General features: G+C 35.7%; 2 protein-coding genes across 2 annotated transcripts; one reads left to right on the forward strand and one right to left on the reverse strand.

The window, feature by feature from the left end:
• Positions 1 to 6,114: 6,114 nt before the first annotated feature.
• Positions 6,115 to 18,125, forward strand: LOC109003066 (aminopeptidase M1-like). Its single transcript, XM_018981035.2, has 19 exons — positions 6,115 to 6,429; positions 6,573 to 6,718; positions 11,722 to 11,824; positions 12,107 to 12,293; positions 12,383 to 12,476; positions 12,656 to 12,809; positions 12,910 to 13,014; positions 13,098 to 13,214; positions 13,320 to 13,433; positions 14,624 to 14,806; positions 14,943 to 15,225; positions 15,306 to 15,427; positions 15,506 to 15,603; positions 16,267 to 16,444; positions 16,527 to 16,641; positions 16,726 to 16,793; positions 16,909 to 16,983; positions 17,531 to 17,608; positions 17,740 to 18,125. Exons 1-19 carry the CDS (start codon positions 6,214 to 6,216, stop codon positions 17,923 to 17,925), a joined length of 2,622 nt encoding a protein of 873 aa, XP_018836580.1. The 5' UTR covers positions 6,115 to 6,213; the 3' UTR covers positions 17,926 to 18,125.
• Positions 18,126 to 18,955: 830 nt separating this feature from the next.
• LOC109003067 (protein phosphatase 2C 53-like) lies at positions 18,956 to 24,004 on the reverse strand. The gene is made up of 4 exons (XM_018981036.2): positions 22,191 to 24,004; positions 21,744 to 22,061; positions 21,526 to 21,631; positions 18,956 to 19,611 (listed from the first exon to the last, which is right to left on the reverse strand). The coding sequence occupies exons 1-4, from the start codon at positions 23,079 to 23,081 to the stop codon at positions 19,277 to 19,279; spliced, it is 1,650 nt and encodes a 549-aa protein (XP_018836581.1). The 5' UTR covers positions 23,082 to 24,004; the 3' UTR covers positions 18,956 to 19,276.
• Between the last annotated feature and the right edge of the window lie 1,952 nt (positions 24,005 to 25,956).

The following is a 25,956-nucleotide window of genomic DNA, read 5'->3' on the forward strand; positions in this document are numbered from 1 at the left end:
GAAGGGCTGGGATAAGAACCGTCGATTCATATAAAATATACAAATGATGTTAAGGTGAGAGCAATTCAACAGAGATAATCCAAAATAAGAATAGCATGATTTGTGAAACCTTTTTGTTCTGCAAAAATGAAATAATTGGTATGATTTTCGAGTACTCCACAACCAGCAACACTCAAATTTCCATTTTAGATTCTAGTATATGTAAGAAGAATTCATCTTGGTAATGCGACGTACGTACAAGTTTCGTGTAAATCTTTTATATAACCGTATAAAATAAAAAATTAGGATGTTTTTATATTTAAGCGTACAAGTTTCATGTAAACCTTTTGTATAACCTTATAAAATCAAAAATTAGGATTTTTTTTTATATTTCTACATCAATAATGTGTTGGACATATGAATTAATGGGTCTGTACGTAGGTATTTTCAAAATTAAAATTATATAGACAAAAAAGTAGATAATTGGATGCGGATTACATTTTAAAAGTTTTCATTAGAATAAAGAAAGTAATAAATAAGTTAATAACACCTTCTAAAACTCTGGAAAAAAAAAAAAAAAAAAAGAAGAAGAAGAAGACAATGCAATTGGTTTACTTCAAAATTCCTCAATAAATTGATAATTATCTCGAATTTAGCAATATATAATTAAAATATGGTGGTTATCTCTAATATCTTACTAACTTTTTTTCTTTGAATCAAACATAATTTTGTATTCATCATAAACCAATGCTATCAATACATCTCTTTTCCTTCTCTATACTAAGGTTAATACAATCTAGTATCTTTCCTATCCATACTAATTCAGAATCTTAAGTGTTAAGATTCCTTAGCTAGAATGTGAGCTACTTCATTTGAGTTTCTATACACCAATTGCACATTCCAGATATTTCTACTCTTTAACAGTATCTTTGCATCTTCTATGACATTCTCATAAAAAGAAAGTTCTTTATCTTCATTTACGGCATTAACAATGGCTTGAGCGTTACCTTCAGAAATTACTCTACTTAAGTTGAGATCCCTGCACATTTCCATTGTTCTTCAAAGAGCAAAACTTTATGCAACAACAGCTTGATTAACAAACCTTTTTTTACCACAGATGGCAGGCAACACTTCCCTTCCTCATCTCTGATTATTATTTCTAATCTCATCTTCTTTTCCTTCTAGTATATGGCAGCATCCCAGTTGGCTTTCACATAATTCTCCATTGGCTTCTTCCACTTCATATTCCTTGTTACTGCACTATTTCCTTGATTTTTCATTAATAGTTTTGAGCCAGCTAAAATTCTTTTAACTCTTCCCTTGCAATACTGATAACTTGACAAGACTTTTTAAACTAACCTTAAAAATAAGCTCGTTTCTTCTTGTCCATAAACCCATCATAACAGTGGTTATTTCCTCTATATCAGACTTGGACAACTTCAACATAAACTTTTCCTATAAAGCCAAGAAATCATCTTCTGCAGTTCCCCATTTCTAATCTCTATTTGAAATCTCAAGCCATACATCATTTGCTGCTGTACACTGCCATAGAACATGCATCACAATTTTCACCTCTTTTGTACAGATTGGGCATAAAGAATTATCAACTACTTTCTTTAAGAACAAGTTCTTTCTTGTAACTAGATAGTCATTTCATGCTCTCAATAGGAATAGTTTCACCTTTTCAAGAATATTCAATTCCCACATAACTTTCCATCTGCTGTCAACTTCTCTTTCCCTTTAGGTTTCCCCTTTGATGACTTTGACTGAAAAGAGCCCCTTCTTAGAAGGACCCCACAAAACTTTGTCTTCAACATCCATTTTACTCAAAGGAATGCTTAAAATATGCTCAGATTCCTCTCCATTAAATATTATTCTGATTAGTTCCTTATGCCATTTCCCACTGTCCAGCAATATAAGTTCTCTAACCTGTGCCTCCTTATCCAAAATCAAAACATGTGACTGTACACAAAAAATAATAGGAGAAGACAACCATTTATAGCCCCATATATTTATATTTTCTTACATTCCTCACCCTCCATCTCAGCCCTTCTTTTAAGAGTTCTATAGCATTCCTCACACTTCTCCAAATTCGAGAAGGTCTGAAGCCCAACTTAGTATCCAATAAAGATGAAGACCTAAAATATTTTTCTATATAGATCAAAGCAACTATGTTGTTAGGATTTTGCATGAATCTCCACCCCTGCTTAGCCAGCAAAGCCACATTAAAACTCTCATCATCTCTGAAACCGAGACCTCATTTCCCTTTTTGCTTCCCCATCTTCTCCCAACAACTCCATTACATACCACTATTTTTCTGATGATTACCTCACCAAAACTTAGCAAGTATTACATTTAATTATTTGAAAAGCTTTTTCGGTAGCTGAAACACACTCATTGTGTATGTTGGCACAACTTGAAGAAGTGTCTTGATTAAAACCTCATTCCCTGCAGAAGATAGAAATGTATTTTTCCAGTTATTAATCTTGTTCCATACTCTCTTTTATGCTTAGAAAGTATAATATTTCGATCTTCCTACTACTGAAGGTAGCCCTAAATACTTATCATAGCTTCCTTCCATCACTGTCCCTCTTGCTTCCCTGACCTTTTCTTTGACAACCTTACTTGTGTTTGAACTAAAGAAGATTGCAGATTTTTCCTTATTCAAAACCTGGCCAGAAGCTTTTTCATACTTCAATAACAAAGCCTACACTTTTAACCATTTATCCACATTGACTCTACCAAACAAGACACAATCATCTATAAATAGCAAATGATTCACTCTAATTCGCCCTAGCCATTGTCACCCTCTTGTTTCACCCTTCATAGCTGAATTATTAAGAAGGGAGATTAAGCCTTCTGCACAAAGAATAGAAAGGTAGGGAGACAAAGAGTCTCCCTGTCTCAACCCTCTTGAATGGAGTATCTTTGATCCTACCTTTCCATTAATCAAAACATAATATGTAATTGATGACACACACTTCATAATCAACTCGGTCCATTTACTGCAAAAGTCCAGCTTTTTCATAGCTGCTTCTAGATAAGGCCAAATTGCATAGACTTATAAGTCCATTTAATAATAGAGAGTAATTTTTTTTAACCTATTAGCTAACACTTTTGACATTATCTTATAAGCCACATTGAATAGACTTATAGGTCTATACTCACTGACCAGCCTAGGATTCTTTACGTTTGGAATGAGTACAATATAAGTAAAGTTTACATAGGGGTTAAGGAAATTACCATTCAACCAAGACAACACAACACTATTGACTTCATCTCCAATAATATGCCAGTAACTTTGATAAAAAACAAGCCCAAACCCATCTGGTCCAGGTGATTTCAAATGGGTCATCTGCTTTATTGTTTCCTCAATCTCCATTCTGGTAAAAGTCTTTGAAAGAGGTTCATTCATCTCATTAAAAACTTGAGCCTCCATGTTCTTCAGACAATCATCCATATCATATTGGCTGGATTTAGAGGAAGTGAATAACCTCACAAGAAATTCATTAAAAGCCCTTCCAGTTCATCATGCCTTAAATAACTTCTATTATGTTCATCCATAACCATTCTTATTCTGTTTTTACTTCTCCTTTGATTGGCACAACTATGGAAGAATTTTGTGTTTTTGTCCCCTAACTGATACCAATTCCTCTTAACTCTTTGCCTCCATTTTAAATATTCTTCTTCTAAAACTATTCCAATCTCTTGCTGAGTTCTTTGTTCTCTTCAAAATTGTGCCCATTTTCAATCTCTTGTAGCTGTTTTAAGTGCTCAATTTTTTCTCTCAATTCTTTCTCCTATCCACTCCAATATGTCTATTCCATCTGAGTAAGGCATTTTTACTTTCTTCCAAGCTTATCTGTAAGCTGAATATCCCCTCTCTTCCATACTCTTTACCCATACCCTCTTTAATACCTCATCACAATCTTCTTCCAAAGTCCAGTTGGCTTCATACCTGAACATCTTCCTTCCCATCCTTTCATCACCTATTCTCTGAATCAAACAAAGCAGTAAGGGTCTATGGTCTGAGCTCCTGGCAGCCATCACTTCCACCCACCCTTCTTTGAAAGTACCCTTCCACCTTGAATTGGTCACTACTCTATCAAGTCTCTCCTTAATGTATGTCTCATCCTCATGCTAATTACTCCAGATGAATTTGGCACCTCTCCACCCCAAGTCAAACAAACCTTCCCTCCAATACTTCCTTGAAACTTGCCATTTGCCTTTCATGTCTCTGTCTCCCTGAGTCACTATTTCATTGAAATCATTAACCACACACCAGCTATAATTATCTGTAGGCTTCAGTGAGGCAAGTAATCTCCAAACTTCTTATCTTCTACTGGTTTATGGTTGCCCATAAAAGTCTGTCAACAACCATTTCTTATTTCCATCATCATTTGTGACCCAAACACTAATGTGTCTTTGTGAATAATTCACCAATTCTACTTTCACATTGTGATCCCATAACAATATCAAACCCCCTCTCTTGCCAACTGGTTCAACCACAACAAAAACCATCATAGTTGAGCATTTTTCTAATTCTATCACAGTTCCCTTTCTTCAGCTTAGTTTTCATCAAGAAAACTACATTGGGTTTCTTGTCATTTATCATTTGGTAAAGATTTTAAACTGTTCGAGGGTTCCTAAACCCCCAGCAGTTCCAACTTAGTGTTTTCACTATGTTTAGTGGGCTTGTTTAACAGCCTCCACCAATTCATTTGTTTTTCCATCCATCCATTCACAACACTGCTTTTTGAGTTTCTTCTTTTCCCTCACCTCCCCCTTCCCCTCTAGTTCTTTACCCAAGCTTCTTTTTTATTGTGTTAAGAAAGAAGATTGTTCCAATTTCTGACCCCACCTTTCACCTCATCCTTTCCTGAGATAGAAAAAAAGAGAGAAGACTTCACTCGTCAAACTTTACTAACTTGGTATGCAAGTTGAAAATACTTCAATTATATGTTGAAAATAACTAATAGAATACACTTACTAATATATTTGATTCAAATTTTTAATTTTTTTTTACAAAATAAATTATATTGTAAATGCTTATTTGGAAATAAATCTCATCCCAAAATTTTCATCTCATATCATCTCATCTTCTTCCCAAACATATGTCAAATACAAAATTTTTAAACCAATTATTACAACTTTTCCTAAACTTTCAAACAAAAAATAAAAAAATAATTCAAAATTTTCAAATCCTTAAACAAAAATAATATTATAACAATATTTTAAATTTATAATTATTTGTATTCAACGTTTTCTATCTGATTTTCCAAAACTCAAAAAATATTCAATTCAAACTATCTCACTACTATTTATAAACTATCTTACTACTATTCACAAAATTCTTATCTTATCTCACTCCTCAAACGAGTCGTACCAAATGTGTTTCCTTCCTAATCTCTTTAGACCTGGTTTGGATAGTGAGATAAGATGAGAGTATTTATGAATAATAGTGAAATTATTTGAGTTAATATTTTTACGAGATTTTGAAAAATGATAGAGAAAAAGTTGAATAAAAATATTATAAAATTAAAATATTATTTTTAATATTAATTTTGTTTTAAAATTGAAAAAGTTGAATTATTTTTTGTATTTTATTTAGAAGTTTGGAAAAATTATAATGATTAGATAAAAAAGTTAAAAATTTGAAAGTGAAGAAATGTTTATGTTTGTGGTTTTGATATTGAGATGAAATATGATATAATGAGATAAGATAAGATGAGAGTATTTAATGTTTTCAATCTAAAAAACATAAAAAAAAAAAAAAAATTACAACTTCTAATCTTTTACTGACTTAACACATCAATAAAGTATACCAATAATAATAACAAAGTATCAATATTTGTTTCTTTTTATAATGATAATAAATTTAATGACAAATAAGAGGAATGGTACAAATATATAACTCTTTTTCTAATTTTTTATACAACAATATTTTAATTTAAGGATACTTTTATAAAAAAATATCATTTTTATAAATTATTTGACAAAAATATTTTTTATTTAAAATATAATTATGAAAAAAATATAAAAATAATAGTAAGGGTATCATTTTTCAATAAAATAAAATTATGTATTTACTAAATTACTAGAGTCAAGGTCTATAAATGGTTAGCCCAAGCAAGCTACATAAAAGTCCCATAGCCATTAGTTCTGGATCATCTCGATTTTCAACCCTGCTTTCGAAACATCCTGAGAAACATTGTGCTTCCGAATCTTGAAAATATGGAACAGTTCAAAGGCCAAGCTCGGCTCCCGAAATTCGCTGTCCCGAAAAGCTACGGCATACACCTCAAACCTGACCTCACCGCCTGCAAGTTCGCCGGCTTCGTCTCCATCGACCTCGATGTCGTCCACCATACCAAGTTCATCGTCCTCAATGCCGCCGAGCTTTCTGTCGACTCTGGCTCCGTATCTTTCACCACCCGAGGCATTTCTAAGGTACCGTTGTCATAACTCTAGCGCCCGATTTGTTTTTCGTGAAGTTTCTCGATAAAATTCTGATCCTATCATTTCGCAGCCATTTTGATTACAAACGCGTTGTTGTTTATGCCGAATGAATGAGTGAATGGCTTTTTGGGCAGGTGTTGGAGCCTTCAAGGATTGATTTGGTTGAGGAAGACGAGATTTTGGTTTTGGAGTTCGCCGAGACACTTCCGATCGGGATCGGGCTTCTGAGGATCGGGTTTGAAGGAACTTTGAATGACAAAATGAAGGGATTCTATAGAAGGTAGCATTAAATGTTTTATTTTAGTTGACGATAAAGATTACTTGAAAATGACGTTTAAATGCAACAGAGGTCAAATAGTTCTACGGGTTGCATGCAGTCATCTCAAGAAAGGACCCATGCTTCGATATGATAATCTATCCTATTTACTCCGTTTGGTCATACAAAAGTTAACTAGATTAGTTTTGTTTCCTTCCTAATAACTTGTAAGGAAAGGAAAGAGATTGGAGTTCCACATTCTAAAAGTGCCTTGAAGATCTTGGAGGTGAATTGTTGGTGCTGATGAAGGATGGATATAAGAATTGAATCCAATTAGAGAGTTTTTGATAAATACGGTTGGAAGCCTGAAAATCTTCTTCTATGATACCGGTATAGAGCATTTGATAAGAAAACAGAGAGTCGCAAAAGCTCAAGACGAAAGATTTTGTGGTAAAGGGTGTTGTTGGGGCAGTGGTGGTGATGATGGGTGGTGAAATAGCGGTTGTGTTATAGCATTCATTATACTCCTCAGAGGTGGTGATAGTGATCTGAAATGATGTCAAGATAATGGTGACAATGTTACTGATGATAGCGGAGGCAACAAGGTTACTATTAAGATTTGGCAATTTTTATCCTCCTTTTTATTGACTCATAAAAAAAAAAGATTTGGCAATTATTATCACACTTGTGATGCTGGTGGGATCAATCATCAAGATGTGTTTATGGTGGTGATGTCATAGAGTTATGCATGCATGCTTGATGAGAAAACATGGGGGTTAAAAATATTCTTGGGAATGAGAATCATTTTAATGATATTATACCAATGATTTGCATTCAGACAAAGTCAGTAGGATATGAAACACTATCCTGTGATGGCTATGAAGAACAATTCATGGCTCTCCTAGTAGCCATTGAAGCTAGTCGTTCCACGGCCATGAAGTCAGCTATTAGAAAGGAGAGAGAGTTGAAACGACTGCAATGCTCTATTAACTATGATAATAAGGAGGGAACTTCGGGGAGAGACAGAGCAAAAGGAACGGGCTTTTCTTTTGTTAATGAAGCCTAAAATATTTTCTTAGGGAACAATGACGTGAATAAATGCCTTGCATTAGATTCCTTCTCCGTAGCTAGAAGATTGACATTGTTTGCTTACAAGAGACTAAGTTGAGTGGTATTGATAGAAACATAATCCGTAGTTTGTGGGGTTGCTCCTTTGTGTGGTGGTATTATCTAGCTTTGTTGGGGGCTTCGGGAGGTCAGAGGTGTGTTGGTGATGTGGGATAAGAGAGTGGTGGAGATGGTAGAGGATTGTATCATGTCTTTTTCAATGGCAGTAACTTTTAGGAGTATTGAGGATGGGTGGAGGTGGGCTTTAGCGGGTGTGTATGGGCCCAATGTGGATAGTGATAGAAGCTTGCTATGGGAGGAATTGGCGGGACTATATTCTTTATGGGATTTATCTTGAATTTTTTGTGGTGATTTCAACATTATTTGGTTCCCTAGTGAGAGGGCCGGGGCATCTATGTTGACTAGAGCCATAGACGACTTCTCAGAGCTGATTTTTTTATTTGAATCTTGTGGATCTTCCTTTGGTGTTTTTTTTTTTTTTGGGGGGCTATACTTGGTCCAACAATCGAGGGTGGTCAAGGTTGGATAGATTCCTAGTCTCTTTTTTCGTGGGAGACGCACTTTCCAGATCTATGTCAGAAAAGGTTGCCATGGGTATTCTCCGATCATTTTCCAATTTTGCTTGATTGTGGTGGCATACATGGGGGTATGCGTCCTTTCAAATTTGAGAATATGTGGTTGGAAGTTAAAGGATTTGTGGAGAAGGTAAGGTCTTGGTGGGAAGCTTATTCTTTTTATGGTACCCCTAGTGTCATAGTGTTGGGTAAACTTAAAGCTCTAAAGGTTGATTTAAAGAAGTAGAATGAAGAAGTATTTAGACACACAGAAGTGCAGAAAAATATTCTTTGGGATGAGTTGCAAGCATTGGAGAAAGGGGACGCTAATGAGGATTCTTTGTTAAGGAAGAATGTGGTGGTGACTGATATTGAGAAAATTTTGTTGATGAAAGAAATATCTTGGAGGCAAAAATCAAGGGCGCTTTGGTTGAAGGAGAGGGATAAATGCACTAAGTTCTTTCACAAGGTGGCCAATTCTCATAGGCACAACAACACTATTGAAGTCCTCTATTCAGGTTCAAATGTGTTACATTCTCCCGAAGAGATCCAAGATCGTATAGTGCAATACTACGAGGAACCTAGCTGAAAAAGTAGAATGGCACCCCAAACTTGACGGTTTAATTTTTGACCAGCTGGATTCAAATGTAGCAAGTTGGATGGAGAGGCCGTTTGTTGAAGAGGAGGTGCATTTAGTGGTGAGAGGTATGTGCAAAGATAAAGCCCCGGGCCCGGATGGTTTTTCTATTGCTTTCTTTCAAGAGTGTTGGGATATAGTGAAGGAGGAAGTGATGCAGATTTTCTATGTTTTTCATGCTAATCTTAAGTTTGGTGATGGACAAACTCATTTTCAAACCTCAAAATGCTTTCATTCGAGGTCGGCAAATTTTGGATTCAGTTTTGATAGCAAATGAGTGTTTGGACGGTCAGTTAAGAGAAGGCACTCCGAGGGTCCTTTGCAAGCTAGACATGGAAAATACTTATGACCATGTGTGTTGGGACTTCTTATTTTATATGCTTAGAAGATGTGGTTTTGGGGATAGGTGGTGCGAATGGATTAAACATTGTGTTTTGATCAATCGGTTTTTGGTTTTAGTCAACGGAAAATCTTGTGGCTTTTTCAAATTTCGAGGGGTTTGCGACAAGGGGATCTGCTATCACATTTACTCTTTGTTTTAGTAATGGAGGCATTGAATCGCATGGTGGAGGTTGTCGTAAGGAGGGGGATTTCTTGCTAGTTTTTCAGTGGGCAACAATAGTAATGGTGCCAATTCCATTTCTCACTTACTATTTGCGGATTATATGCTCATCTTTTGTGATGTTGTTAGTGACCAGATTCAAACTTTAAGGGTGGTTTTGTTGTGCTTTGAAACTGTTTCGGGACTCAAGGTGAACTTTGGGAAGTCGGAGTTGGTACCGGTGGGGGGATGTGAGTAATATTACTTAGAGCATTCTTGTGGGGTGGCATGGGGGAGGAAATTAAATTGCACCTTGTAAGTTGGCAAATGGTGAGCTATCCGATTGTGAATGGTGGATTAGGGGTGCGAAATTTGAGCCTTTTTAACAAGGCACTCTTAGGAAAGTGGTTGTGGAGGTATCAAATGGAAGGGAACTTGTTGTGGAGAGAGGATATTGATCACAAGTATGATAGTGCGTGGGGGGGATAGTGTTTTAAGGAGGATAGGGGGTCTTATGGAGTAAGCCTTAGGAAATTTATTAAAAAGGGGTGGAACACTTTTGAAAAACATATTAAGTTTGAGCTGGGTGATGGAGCAAGAACCCGCTTTTGGTTCGATGCTTGGAGTGGGGAGAGCCCTCTTTCCACTGTTTTTCTAGTTGTATTTAACTTGGCTGGAAATCAGCAAGCTGCAGTTTCAGAATTATTGTGTCGTGCAAATGGGACGGTAACTTGGAATGTCACTTTTACTAGAAATGCTCAAGATTGGGAACTTGAAGAGATGGCAGATTTTTATAGCTACTTGTATTCAGCAAAGTTAGGTGGCAATGGGGGTGACCGTATGTTGTGGATTCACACGATGAGAAAAAGTTTAGTTAAATCTTTTTACAAGGATTTGACAATCCAACAACCCACATTCTTTCCGTGGAAGAGCATTTGGAAGGTTTTAGTGTCGTTTAAAGTTGCAATTTTTACTTGGACAGCTGCACTTTGGAAGATTTTGACGGTTGATAATTTAAGGAAGCGTGGTATGGTGGTCACGGAGTGGTGCTACGTGTGTAAAAGGAATGGGGAATCGATAGATCATTTGCTTTTACATTGTGAGGTGGCTGGGGAGTTATGGGCTGGTATCCTTAATAGAGCCGGGCTGAGTTGGGTAATGCCTAAGAGTGTGGTGGAACTACTAGCATGCTGGAACAGGAGGCATAATAGCGCTCAACTGGCAGCAGTGTAGCGAATGATACCTTTGTGCTTAATGTGGTGTCTATGGTCAGAAATGAATGATAGGTGTTTTAACAACAAGGAGCGTGCAATGGGGGAAATCTGAAATTTTTTTGTATTCTCTCTTTTACAATGGTTTTTTGCTATCTTCTTTTCAGCTCAATAGAATGTAATTAGGTGTCTCACTTTGTATACTTCCTATGTACTTGGGCGTTGCCTAGTTTCATTCTATTCAATAAAGATTCTTACTTATAAAAAAACAAAAAAAATCCCCAAATGTTATTTTTTTCATTGAAGTGCCTTGTTTTGGATTTTTATGCAGATGTCAAATGTAGTAAAAAAAATCATAACTTCACAAGTGCTACTAATTGTGCTTAAAATCATTGAATTCTTCCAATGCTGATAGAGATTTTAAAACCAACCGTTAGTTGTGGCTATAGTAATTAGAAATTCAATGTTGATATTTTCTAAAGACTTCTTCACCCTTCACAATTCACGTATAGAAGAGAAGTTTTTTTTTTTTATTGGCACCGTGTGTCCGGAACCAAGTCCTAACTAATCCTGATGGTGCACAGGCCCTTGGCAAGAAGTTTCCTCCAAGTGCACCTTGGATAATTCAAGGGAAAATTCCCCATCCGATGCCCTTAGAAATTATTTACACCCAAAGGTTCAAACCTTAGACCTGGAGGGAGCATACCATCAAGACCAAGGCTCTTATCACTTGAGCCAACCCCTAGGGTTTTATAGCAAAGAAGTTTTTATTTGGTCCTAGGGCTTTATCTCAATGTAATATATAATATTTGAATTCTCCGTATACTTCTTCTAATGGGCTTAGTCAGCAACTAAATGCAGCTAAATGTCTTCTGTTTTCTGATAATGAAAATTTTATAAGTTGCATATGTATATGTATGTAAGCATACCATTTAAGTTGTTATTTTGCTTTCCAGTACATTTGAGCATAATGGCGAGAAGAAAAATATGGCTGTTACACAGTTTGAACCAGCTGATGCTAGGCGATGCTTTCCATGTTGGGATGAACCTGCTTGCAAGGTATTGCAATCTCTCTCTCTCTCTCTCTCACTCTCTAATTTTGCTAATTGAAGATGTCATACTTCTTTGCTTATTTGCTGAATCTAACCTTATTTTCTATACACTTCACTATACACATTGGAAAAAGTCCGGAAAAAAATGATTTATCTGTCCATAGAGCTATGTTTTGATTTTTCATGGCTAATAACTTCTTGCATTGAAAATAGATGTGCTTCGTTAGGTTCAAAGAATTCAATCAAATAAGCTTATGTGGCCCTTGTTTTCTGCCACTGAATGTTGCAGGCTACATTCAAAATCATATTAGATGTGCCATCTGAACTAGTCGCACTTTCCAACATGCCAATTATTGAAGAAAAAGTGGATGGTCATCTGAAAACGGTTACATATCAAGAATCACCAATAATGTCTACATATTTGGTGGCAGTTGTTGTTGGTTTGTTTGATTATGTGGAAGATCACACATCTGATGGTAAATCATAAACTGCGTCAATTATTTATTGTGGTAGTACAACCTGTTCTCTTGATAGTGTAACCACACGTCTCTGTGTCTCTGTATAGGTGTCAAGGTTCGAGTATACTGTCAGGTTGGTAAGGCAAATCAAGGGAAATTTGCACTGCATGTTGCTGTCAAGACACTTGAATTATACAAAGAGTAAGTTTTACTGTTCACCACCAAATTATTGATAGCTACTCGCAACATTGAACTTCTTTAGCTGAACAACAAACTTGTTGAACATGGAATTGGGGTTACTAGTGACCCCTAAAATACTTACATATCAGTGTTTATGCTGCATCATCTAGAATTCAGTTTAACCATAAGAGTTTCTACAGATACTTTGCCGTGCCTTACTCTCTTCCTAAATTGGACATGGTTGCAATCCCCGATTTTGCTGCTGGGGCCATGGAGAATTACGGTTTAGTTACATACCGTGAAACGGCTTTGCTTTACGATGATCAACATTCTGCAGCTGCTAATAAGCAGAGGGTAATGAATGTTGTGAATGTTTATTTTTTAGGTTGGTTTGACTAATTTAACATGGAGATATAGCATTAATAACACTCCATTATTTTTTGCTCCTGTAAAGGTTGCGACTGTCGTAGCCCATGAACTGGCACACCAATGGTTTGGCAATCTTGTAACAATGGAATGGTGGACTCATTTGTGGCTGAATGAGGGGTTCGCAACATGGGTAAATTGCATGGTTCATATGTCTATGTGATACTATACCTAATCCAATGACATGGTTATAGATTATATATCATATTTGTTCAGGTTAGCTATTTAGCAACTGATAGCTTATTCCCGGAGTGGAATATATGGACTCAGTTTCTTGATGAATCTACAGCTGGTCTTAGACTGGATGGACTTGCAGAGTCCCATCCAATTGAGGTAATTTTGTATGGACGAGGGTTTTTTTGTGTGGGTATAATCTGCCTTAAGGAATTAGTATTATTGCTTGCTTGACTATAGCTCAATTTAAGCTTACTTTTTTAGGTGGAGATAAATCACGCTGGTGAGATAGATGAAATTTTTGATGCAATAAGTTACAGAAAAGGTGCATCTGTGATCCGGATGCTGCAAAACTATCTTGGTGCTGAATGCTTTCAGGTTTGTCATTTGTTTGTTTGTTTTATTTTTGTAACAAGTTCTGCTTGTTATTTGTATACGTTTCTTGTACTGATTAAGATGTTTCTTATGATTGAAGAAACTCATTTTTTTTTCTGTTCTTCAGAAAATAGTTGGATGGCATGTTGAATTATAAAATTTGTTTTTATTAATAAGGTCGGATAACCTTACATGCGATGAATACCATTTAATTAATTATTTGAAAAATAATTAGTTTTACATGCGTGCGCACATATATATGAGAATTGTTTTTTATAAGTACATATATATGTGAAAAATAACGGTGGTACTCATCTAGATAAGAAATAATGGATGGCATATCTACTTGATTTCTGGTTAGCCTCAGCTGGATCATCTGCCAATTTCATTCTTTACTGCCATTTTTACTTTAAGTGCGCGCCATTGAGGTTTGTTCCCTCCAGTTCCATCTGTGTCAATCAACAATCTCCTGGAATCTATCTGATTAAGGCTTATTTAAGTTGAGTCTGATGGTGGTGGGCTTTGAATTATAAGATGACCACTATGAATGTCTATATCATTTTGTATTATGATGTCAATATCCTGCTAACAAGGGATCAGTCAATTCAGTGTAGGAGAGTGGGAAAGTATCTCCTTGTTTTCTTTTTGCTTTCAATGGCTTGGTAAGGAAATAAGGTCACTGCAAAAAAGGTTTTTGCTGCCTGATAGTATTTTATATAAATAGTTGATCAAATGATTTTGTAAAGAAACTAGGAAGCACAATATGACTTTCATTTCATAAACATTTCTGATGTAATTTTCTTCCATTTTCTGTTTTTATGATAATAAAATTTTATTGAAAAGTGCTAAGGTGCAACCCTGTCTTTAGTCTTGCATTTGTAAATTTTCTATTTTTCAACCCCTAGGGGTTGGCTCAAGTGGTATTTGGTGGTATGCTCCCTTCATGTCTAAGGTTCAAACCCTCTTAGGTGCAATAATTTCTAGGGGCCATCAGACTGGGAGAATTTTCCCTTGAATTACTTGAGGTACGCTTGTGGGAAACTCCATGCTTAGGGCTTGTGCAACCCAGGATTAGTAGGGACTGTTTCTGGACACCCGGTGCCAATAAAAAAAATTCTATTTTTTTTCCTGGTTTTAATTGACTGATTTGCTTCATCTTTTTTCCTGTCTTTCTGATTTGTTTATTCAATCAGAGGTCACTAGCGGCATATATAAAGAGATATGCTTGCTCAAATGCAAAGACAGAAGATTTGTGGGCTGCCCTTGAGGAGGGATCCGGTGAACCTGTCAACAAGTTGATGAATTCATGGACAAAGCAAAAAGGATACCCAGCTGTCTCTGTCAAAGTCGAAGATCAGAAATTGGTGTTTGATCAGGTTTCTTGTGTCGGATCTCTTTCACCCATTTTGTCTTGAAATAACATATTTCTTAATTAGATGCATGACTGCTGTTTTCATTTGTTATCTCTTTGAGAAGTTGCTGAGTTCTGACAGATAAATGTAATAATGGCAGTCTCAATTTTTGTCAAGTGGTTCCCAAGGGGATGGGCAATGGATTGTCCCAATAACATTGTGCTGTGGCTCATATGATATGCGAAAGAGTTTTCTACTTCAATCAAAATCTGAAACTCTTGATATCAAGGAATTTCTGAAGGATAAAACTGACGCAGCCTCTGCTTGGATAAAACTTAATGTGGATCAGGCTGGTTTCTATAGGGTGAAATATGATGAGGATCTTGCGGCTAGGCTCAGATATGCAATAGAGAAGAAATTCTTATCTGCAACAGACAGATTTGGTAATTTAGATATTTGTACTCATACTTACTTATCCCATTGATGGTCAAAAATAGCACTTAACAACATCTTCCTCAAATAGGCATTCTAGACGATTCATTTGCACTTTGTATGGCTCGCCAACAGTCTTTGACCTCATTGCTTACTTTGATGGGGGCTTACAGGGAGGAACTTGATTACACCGTTCTGAATAATTTGATTAGTGTAATGTTCACATCCTTATCTTGTCTATGCTTATTTCAGTCGCAATCTTAGCCCTAACTCTGATCTTTCTATTCACAGATAAGTTTTAAAATTGCTAGAATTGTGGCTGATGCAGTCCCCGAGTTACTAGACTACGTTAAACAATTTTTTATTGGCCTTTTCCAGAATTCTGCTGAGTAAGTTATCAAAACTAAGTAATTGAATTTTCTACAGCGACCCTTGTATATTGGCCTTGGGTTTTCTTGCCTACTGTTCTTTTGACATTGTGTTTTATTGAACTCATTTATTTTCCATTTGATAGTGGAAGCCCCGTGAGAAGTTAACTATTTGGTAGTTTTAACAGTCTGGAGCATACAAAAATAAAATTACACAGATTCAGAGTGCATAATCTCTTATTTGATGAATTGCAATATCTCTTATTTGATGAATTGCAATAATCTCTTATTCAGAGTGCATAATCTTTTTTGGCCCAAAATTTACGTGAAAAGATGTTTCACATTCTTAATAACTGATCAAAAAAAAAAAAAAGATGATTAAATGCTACTGGTGTGTAATATGACATTTTCTTAATTAAGTTATTATTTTATTTTCTTGAAAAGAGCTGCTTGCCCAATCTTATATCAAATAAATAACAGAGAGGTGCTTTTGTATCTAGGCGATGCATGTGCCCAAATATTAACCGGTATGGTATGGTTGCAGACCCTCAATAAGTTATACCAAACCTTACAAGCTAAAAGAAACCCAATTTGTATTGCAGCATTCCAAAACTTCCTTTGAGCAAGATGAGTCTAATTTCATTCATCCATTTATTTTTATTTTTTTTGTATCTTCCTTTGCAGGAGGCTTGGTTGGGAGCCTAAGCCAGGTGAGAGCCATCTAGATGCAATGTTAAGAGGAGATCTTTTGACTGCCCTTGCTATATTTGGACATGATCTGACACTAAATGAAGCAAGTAGGCGTTTTCAGTCATTCTTAGAAGACAGAAATACACCACTCCTCCCTCCCGACATAAGAAAGGTTAGTAAAAGAAGCAATGGTCAATCACTAGTATTGCTTCATTTGCAATCCCTATAATGTTTATCATTGACTGTCGTTGCAGGCAGCATATGAGGCTGTAATGCGAAGAGTCAGCACCTCAGAAAGATCGGGTTATGAATCTCTTCTGAGAGTTTACCGAGAGACAGATTTGAGCCAGGAGAAAACACGCATTCTAAGTAATAATATTTCATTTTTTAAAATGATGCAGAACATCTGAATCTCTCTAGTGCATTGGAATCATTTATCTTTTGTGCTTGTAGGTTCATTAGCGTCTTCTCCAGATCCCAACATAACTCTTGAAGTTCTGAACTTTTTGTTATCTTCTGAGGTATCTGAGTATTATATAATTGTATGGGTCAAAAGTTTTTTTTTAACAAGTTGATAAATTATGGTCTGATTGAGTTTGGAATCTTAATGCTGACTCTACTTTCCACTGGATTTAGGTTCGTAGCCAAGATGCTGTTTATGGACTCAGTGTTAGTAGGGAAGGACGTGAAACAGCTTGGAAGTGGCTGAAGGTAATTATTCAAGCGTGTTGTTGATGAATTTTTAATGTTTATGGACATGCATCATATATGAGTGATACAGTGGTCAAAATTGTCCGCAAACAGTTAGGATACTGGTCTAGGATCTTCAATGTAGATTTAAGGATTACAAGCAAACACGGTGGACAGGGTACTCACCATCTTTCTTGAAAGAAAAAGGGGCATCATGGTGCATCTCATGCATTTGTGCCGGTTAAAAGGAGCTGGAATTGTGAATCGGGTAGATAAATGAGTGGGCTGTGTGCTTTTATGTTCTGCATAATCTGCTAGGAAAATTTAGAATAACCTAAGAAATTCCCGCCTCCCTCCCAAAAAAAGAAAGAAATAGAGAAAATAAAGATAAATGGCCATATGAATTGACGTGGGAAGCAACCAAGGTGGCCCATCTATTACTGAATTTGTTGTTCATCAGCGCTACAATCTCCCTCCACAGGGTTATGGTAACAAAGTTGATTTGTGGGCAACATACTACTGTTATCTAATGCTTTTTTCCCTCCTTTAAAATTTGATTGGAATACAGGATAACTGGGAGCATATTTCAAAAACCTGGGGTTCCGGATTTCTAATAACTCGCTTTGTCAGTGCTATTGTCTCTCCGGTTTGTCTCTCTCTCTCTCTCTCTCTAGTCCCATAAGTATCATATTTTGTTGGAAATTTAAATTCAGGTACAGTTAAGGATTTATTATCAACGCTTAATGTTTTTTCTGGTTTGGTTCACCGCTTTCCCAGTTTGCTTCATTTGAGAAGGCCAAGGAAGTAGAGGAGTTTTTTGCAAGCCGTAGTAAGCCCTCCATTGCTAGAACCTTGAAGCAGAGCATTGAGCGAATTCACATTAATGCAAATTGGGTTGAGAGTGTCCAGAATGAGAAGCATCTTGCCGACGCTGTGAAGGAATTAGCTAACAGGAAGTACTAGGAGACGCTTGTTTGGCATTTGCTCTTGAGAAGACTGGCAAGTGGATCAAATTTCACAGTTTCATGGACTTAAAATCTGCCAGAACAAAGGGGTTGACTATAATGAAACAGGGACATGGGCAAACACATTAGTCTATTAAGATATATCTTTTGGAGTTGGATCTTTCTAATAATAACTTATGCCTTATTTTTCCTTCATTTTGTTTGTATCTTGCCTGAATGTTTTGTCTCTCGATTTCCATTTTCCCATTATTTGAGCCTGTTTGGACAATACGAGAATTCTCAAAATTTTGCATAATTTCATTCCTAAACATCATTCAAATAAAAATTATTTTTTAATTTCAAATTTATAACTTTTTTATTTAATTATTATTCAAATATAAAAATCAATACAACTTTTATAAACTTCAAAATAAAACACAAAATTTCACAAAATAAAATTTCACAAAATTTTATAAACATAAACTTCAATACAAAACAATTTTATTATACACAAAATTCTGAGATATTTCAAATGTCCAAACATGCCCAAATTTCCATCTTTTACCAAGTTAACGAGAAAATTTCACATTTCCTTTGTAAGCAGGAATCTGAGCTCGAGATATTAGAAGAGAAATGCCTCCCAAGTCTTCAATACTGAGTCTGACCTCCCCACACCATAACCATCATAAGCAGAAGAAAAAATCTATTCATTATCTTTTTTCTCATCATCTCATAATGTGGCATTATATAATAGGTTTACAAGTAGAACGTAATAAATAGTCTCCAATCATCTAATACCAATCATGAAATGATGAGAAAATAGATGATAAGTAGCATTACTCTAAGCAGAAAGTTCCACCAAAAGCAACGAGTAGAAATATGAGGCTTTTCCAAATAAGCTAATTTTTGTTACCACCTTTAGAAATATGTTCAATTATCAATTGTCCTAAAGCATAAAAGAGTGAAATCATGATTCGAAATCAGGTCTAATGCTATGATCATTTTTGGAAAGAGATATATTTAATAATAATATTATTATAACAAATTAATAAGAAGTAAATACCTCGCAGAGCCTTTTTAACTCGGAGGCATAATATTAATGAATACAATTTCTCCATAATGGTAAAAACATGAAACTGTCACCGTCTAATACAAGCTGCTAAACTTTACATAGCCAGAATTCGGCACATTGCACTTTGAAACAGTGAAGAGATCAGCTCTTGAACCTAGGATGTTCAATGGTGGATACAGAATGCTATCTCAATAAAAATATAGCCCAGGTGAAAAACAAATGAGCAGAACTATGCTAGATGATATTCCAAATTGTACAATCATGGAGCAAAGCAAATAGGAGGAGGATGAAGGTACCCTCATGTTTTGCTTTTGAACTTCCTTTGAGCTTTCAAATCTACCACAATCACAGTGATGTTGTCCTTGCTTCCTTTTTGAGTAGCACGGTTCGAGAGAAATTCTGCCGCCGCTTGAGCTGCGGGATCTATCCCCTCGCCCCTTATAGTTGGAAGTGTAGCCCCATTCTTTTTGTGCCACAGAAGTATTCTTTTCCGAGCCAAGTCGCACGCCTCTTCATTTGTCATGACATCCCATAGCCCATCACTAGCTAAAATAAGGCATTCATCATGTTTTGCCCGTGGAAGAAACATCACCTCTGGTTCTGGAATTATCCATGGTTTCAAATATCTGTCACCTGAAACCAACAAGCATGGTGGGGTTTATTAGTAATTCGATACATATGTCTGCAACAAGTAACACTCCACATAATGTGACAAATTGATGTGCGAAACAAAACATTATAATTTGTTTGACTGACATGGACATAGATGATAGAACAGACCAACTGTAGAGTAAAAGTGATAGAAGTTGATGACTCCATGGATGAGAAACTGTAGTTTTGTCTGGCTAGATTTAACAGTACAGAATATTGGTTCTCAATCTACATTTGAGACATGACCTCCACATCCATCTGAATGGAACATGTTCCAACGCTACAATAATTTCGTGATGGGACATGAACATACAAAATATTTCCAGCATTACCAAGTTCTCTTCACCGTATAAAAGTAAGTTTTTTTCAATGAAACTTCCAAAAGAGAGAAATGAAGCATCATCTCAATTGCCATTCTTCTGCCAGTCATCTTCAGAATGTAACCTTTACAAGAATATGACTGGATGCATTGTTCTGAAAATCATTTTTAGAATTTTCGTAAGTTGCACTCAGGGATTTTGAGGCTTGCTTTTACTTGAAGTTGTAAACAGGAAATTTCATTTTTTGATTTCCTCTTTTTTGGCCCAACAATAGTCAGTAAAAATTCAGTGACATTTTGAGCTCAGGATTTTTAAGCATCCAAATCTCGATTTTCAAATTCCATAGTGAAAGGCATCATTTACAAATTAGATCAACACAACTATTCTCATAACACTACCACTAGTTATTGCCACCACCATAATCGTTGCCGCCGCCGCTACCACCGCCATAACCAACATCATACCACTACAACCATCACTCGATCATTGCCCCATCACCATGACCATCATCATTGTAACTGGTTTAATACTCTAATTACTATTTTCCAAATATATTAATCTAAACAAAGAAACTTTCATTTGATGGAACTGACAGTCTCAACAACTCAAATCCTGTCATTCTGAATATTTAAGAATATTGTAAGTTCTTCATCCAAATAAAACCTAGAAGAATAGTGTTTTTCCAGGATGTTCTATTTCACCCACCCAAAGCTGAGCAGATTTAGAACACTGTCCATTCATATGAAAAATACAATCCACAAAAGAGTTCATGATAAAACAGATATTTCACACACTTTCTACTCTTTGACAGGGCATGTGATAGCAGGCACCTTCAGAAGCAGAAGAATCAGAAACTAGAAATGACAATTCAAAAGTTGCTTCATATCAGAAAGTCATAATTTGAGTGAAGCAGTTCATAAGCTAAAACCCTAAAGACTTCCGGTCCATATCCTAATTAGCGGGTCATTCTGAAGCTTGAACCTTGAGGAGAGTCCTGAGAAACTTCTGTGAAGCTAAATTAGCTCTTTAACCACAAATATAAAAATACCTTAAATTAGCTCATCCCTTACATTACCTAAATTAGCTCTTTTACGACAAAATATAAATTTTGGAAACTCCTTTCTCATCTTTATTTATATAAAAAGATTCAAAAAGAATTGTTCGACACACGCCTATGCTTAATTTTACTGCCCTGAACAAATTAAGCAATATCAGGGTAAAAGCTTGACTACAAACAAACTCCAATCAATTTGTAAACTGAATTTAAGGTTAGCATCCAAATTTGCAAGTGCAGAAGGAATTGGTATTCCTTATATGACCACATAAACTAACTACTTCAATTTAAGTGGTGATAAACATCGTGACAGGAAAGAGCATCTAGGATATGAAAATTAGCGGACAGCATGGAGTCTTTTCCCCAAAGAGAAGGTAGTCAGGGTATGCTTGAAACTTTTTTTTAAGGCTATGGCAACCAGACCATGACAATTTGTTGACAAAAGAAACCCCCTTTGAGGGGCAACTCAAAGTCCAAACATGCAATTGTGATAGGAAACGATCATGGTGAAGAAGTACACACCGATAGACCTTGACATTGCCAGAACTCCAAAAACACGATGCCCATTCCACTGTATGACTTTGCCTCCCGCTGCCTCAATTCTCGCATATTCATCTTCTCGATCTGGCTGAGATTGTATCAACAACAAAATGTTTTAAATGGATATCAGTTTCCTATAATAAAATTATTACTAAAAAAGAAAAAAAAAATACGCATAACTTCTGTTAGGGATCTCTTACTTTATGATCAACTGACAATGCCATAGGTTCTTTCCCACGACACAGAACTGCTCGAGAATCTCCACAGTTTGCTACCACGATATGTGAGGAACAAATAACCGCAACCACTGCAGTAGAACCAACAGTTTCGGGAGCGAGAGGCTCAAGACTCTCTTTCCCTCCAACTTCGTCATCAACCTTGAGAAAACAATTGGTGAATGCTTTCTTCCACTGCTCTTGGCAATTTCCCTTGATCGTTCCATTTCCTAAGCCTTCCTTCACACATTCTAGCTCCTCAGCCAAAGCCACATGCATACGATCACGACAATAATTTGCAACCTGAAAAAAATAAATACCTCACACGAATAAACTACTCACATAAATAAGTTATATGCATGATTTGAGAGTAGGAAAAAAACATCAGAAGAGAAACCACAAGTTAAGGAGGAGAATAAAAATAAATGCTACCTGAGAGCCTCCATGGCCATCATAGACTCCAAAGAAATGCAGAGTCTGGGGAGGTAAACAATTAGTCAAACCATCGACTACCCTGTCACCAATTAGCATTTGAATAGGAATCCTCAGAAAACGAGGAACAGCAGCAACTGCATCTTCCATCTCAGGTCTTCTTCCGCACACAGACATAATTCCCCAAAGAGGGACATGATCCACCTCAAAAACGCTGCGGCCTGAGGCTCCACTCAGCGCTCTTTCCAGAGGCAATGGAAGAATAACTGCAGATGTCTTTGGATCCGAGACATCACCATTCACTTCCTCAAGACTCACAGCCACAGCAACAGGATCGCTCACGATCTCTGTCCCATCATTTGGTCCCTCTGAATCGGTGGCCTTAGCAACAACATTATTAACACAGCATAAGCTCTTCTGTATGTCTATGGAACTCAGTGTTACTATATCAGAAGCAGCCTCAATAACCATGATGTCCTCTCCACACAAACTACTACACTCACTCCCTACAGAAAGAGAACAAGAGCTATCAAGAATCCTATCACCCTCCAATGATAAGGAATCGTCTTCCTCACTTTCCCGGGCCATCACATCGTCACCAGCAACCCAAGAACTTTCTTTTTGAGATACCATATCCAACAAAGAATCCTCTTTCGGCACCACGGCCGCTGCAACACTAACTTCATTCGCCAAATCACCACAATTACATTCTTCATCACCACCAGTAATTGTCTCAGGGGAAGTCTTAGTTACAGAGTCGGATAACAAAACCCCAGAATCCGCCATCAGCTTAAGTCTAGTGACATCCAAATGGGTAGCAATCGTTGGGTTATCACAGACCGAGTTACCTACTCTAAATGGCACCGCGACCGCCGGAGACATCTCCTCCATCAATATCCCTATCTAGGCAGTACAAAAAGTTACTCAAAATGAAACCGCCTGTGAATGCTGGGTTTCTACGGACCATTTCTCATGCCTAGGAAAAGGAATTTGACCAATAGAGGAAGCAAAATTCAGCTGTATCTTTCAGCTTTAGGGGGAAATAAGTAGTCAGATCCGGTCAACAACAATGGATCCCAACTTCCATATATGGAAGTACCGACCTAAAAGTTGACAGCATAGACCTGCTTAAGCCTTATCAACTTCTTCTCTGGAATCTTCTTTATCTAACTCCATCAACTACAATGACAGAGAAACAGCCAGAAAAGAACTGAAGTACACACGCAACCCAAAAAGAAAAGGAGAAATCTTTTGTTTTTAAAAGAAGTGACAATAGAATTAAATTAAATTTGAAACCATCCCATTACGCCTAACACAAGAAAGAAAGAGAAAAGTGGATCATGAGAAAGAAGCAATGAAAGGCAGTGTCCCAAGAATCACAGGAAAACCCTAAAAAGATGTCACCCTTTTCTCACTAATTACTTGGGTTCCCTGGATCTGAGGCAACTCATCTCAGCCTCTCATGCTTTAACCAGGTCTCTCTCTCTCTCTCTCTCTCTCTCTCTCTCTCTCCCTTCCAAACAGTTGTGATTAATAAAAAAAAAATTTTAAAAATAGTACCATCTTCTCTATTCCTCTCTATTGTTTTTACTGTTCTTACTTATTTCTCTCCTCCAAGACTTTCTGAAAGTCAAGTACGGAATCAAAAGAAAAACCAAGAAAAAAGATACAAAAATGGGTTGGTTGCTCACCATTAAAAATAATAACAATTCAAAATTCTCATCACTAAAAAGACTTCATTTTCTTTATATTCTTTTTCTGTGATGAAATTTGGAAGAGCATGAAAGGGAGTGGTGAAGAAAGAGACTAAAATAATTTTTGAAAAATATAATAATGCAAAAGAGAAAAAAAATGCAAGAGAGGTGCGACGGTGCGTAAGATAGGGATGGATGGACAGACGTCAAATCTAAAAGAGCATATTAAAGCATTTCCACCCACATGCCTGCTTTGCTGCCCTTTCCATTCTCCAATCCCAAACTCTCATCATCCAAAAGCGACTTTTCCTACGTACTATCACAGTGTAAAATTTTGCAGCCACTTGTTTGTTAGTTAGATACATACATTACAGTATAACGGTATAGTTCTGACCAAAGGGATACTCAGTATCCTACAGATAGATATACAGGGATACAAAGTAGTGTTTGGGTTGCGAATGTGATTAGATGAAATAAAAAATAAAAAATTAAATAAAATATTATTAAAATATTTTTTTAATATTATTTTTATTTTAAAATTTTAAAATATTAAATTATTTATTTTATTTTATGTAAAAATTTAATAAATATATAATAATTAGATAAGATAAGATGAATTAAAAATAATTATAAAAATAAACAAGACCTAAATACTAAATAGATATCACAATATAAACATTTTCGCAAGAAATGAAGAACGGAATGTCCTTCCTCCTATAGTTGTCGGTGTAAATCTCTCGAACATGATTAACAAAATATCCGATGATTCTAAAATCTCGATATAAAAATAGTTTTATTTCATCTTATTTTATTATTATAATTTTTTTAAATTTTCACACAAAATATAATAAATAATTTAATTTTTTCAAATTTCAAAATAATAATAATATTAAAAAATAATAAAATAATGTTATAACAATATTTTATTCAACTTTTAACTTTCATCTAAAATTATCTTATATCATCTCATTATCCAAACAAGACCTAATATACTTTTAGTCTGTATGTTGCCCAAAAAAGGTAAAATGGTTAAGAAAATATATATTTTTACTTAAATTTAGCTCCAATTAACAATGAAAAAGGAGATGATAAATAACTTATTTAACAATCTTGCAAAGTTAATTTAAATTATGTGATTGCAGACTACAAATTTGTGTATAAGGGTGTTTCAATTTAAAAGGTGACAGACACATCATAAAGTCTATCATTATCTGTAACCAAAATTGAGATCCAATGATACAACACATGGACATAACTTTCTTAATAGTCACTTTAGAGCTTTGGTATTGACTTCATCAAAAGTTTAGCCAAATGTAAAATATGATGAATTTCATCAAAAAAGAGATGCATTGGATTAGCCAAATAGATAAATGTGAAACTTTGAGCTACAGTAAATATATAGGTTTCTTCTAATTTAAAGAGATACTGTTCACTCATCAAATCAATTTTTTATTCACTTTTAATCTCCAATGATTTTTTTTATTCACATTTAATCTCTAACTGTCTTGTAATAATAATGTAAGAATCAAATTAAATTATTAATTAACATATGATTAGTGTAATTATAAAATATGGAAAAATAATATTATTATTAAAAGATAATATTATAATATTATTTTGATGAATTTAATAACTAATTGTGGAGTTATGGATAAAGAAGTTTTAAATATCTGGAAAACATATACTTTTCAACAAAATTTAAAAATAAATTTAATGAATCCAATGCTAATGCTCTTATACATGTGAGTTAATACGTCCGATTGATGTTTCTTACTTTCTTCATCAATGAGTTCAACGAGTCACGTTCTTCTTTTTATGTGAAAATTTTTTCCAAGTTGAGCCAAATCATTTCTCATATGAACTAGAAGAATGGCTCAAAACAATTGGTTCTCTTATGAACAAGAAGAATGTATACAGACGGCATTGCTAAGGCAGAAAGCAGGGATCGCACATGGCGGTACTGAGGCTACAATCCACATCAAGTGTGTGTTCCGGTTTGATGTTGTCCCTAGAAGTCGGGTTACTGGGATGGGACGGGATGGCTGCAGACCGCACACACTGGCGGCAGCTTG

Source organism: Juglans regia, chromosome 6, assembly GCF_001411555.2.
Source record: "Juglans regia cultivar Chandler chromosome 6, Walnut 2.0, whole genome shotgun sequence".
Classification (NCBI taxonomy): domain Eukaryota; kingdom Viridiplantae; phylum Streptophyta; class Magnoliopsida; order Fagales; family Juglandaceae; genus Juglans; species Juglans regia.

What these genes read in the sequence shown, in the direction of transcription:
- LOC109003066 (XM_018981035.2), top strand. Translation starts at nt 6,214, where the DNA reads ATGGAACAGTTCAAAGGCCAAGCTCGGCTCCCGAAATTCGCTGTCCCG. An exon ending in GGAGAAAACACGCATTCTAA is followed by an intron (nt 16,642 to 16,725) that starts GTAATAATATTT and finishes TTGTGCTTGTAG; the next exon opens with GTTCATTAGCGTCTTCTCCA. An exon ending in ACTTTTTGTTATCTTCTGAG is followed by an intron (nt 16,794 to 16,908) that starts GTATCTGAGTAT and finishes CACTGGATTTAG; the next exon opens with GTTCGTAGCCAAGATGCTGT.
- LOC109003067 (XM_018981036.2), bottom strand. Translation starts at nt 23,081, where the DNA reads ATGGAGGAGATGTCTCCGGCGGTCGCGGTGCCATTTAGAGTAGGTAAC. An exon ending in ATGGCCATGGAGGCTCTCAG is followed by an intron (nt 22,062 to 22,190) that starts GTAGCATTTATT and finishes TATTTTTTTCAG; the next exon opens with GTTGCAAATTATTGTCGTGA. An exon ending in CATTGTCAGTTGATCATAAA is followed by an intron (nt 21,632 to 21,743) that starts GTAAGAGATCCC and finishes ATACAATCTCAG; the next exon opens with CCAGATCGAGAAGATGAATA.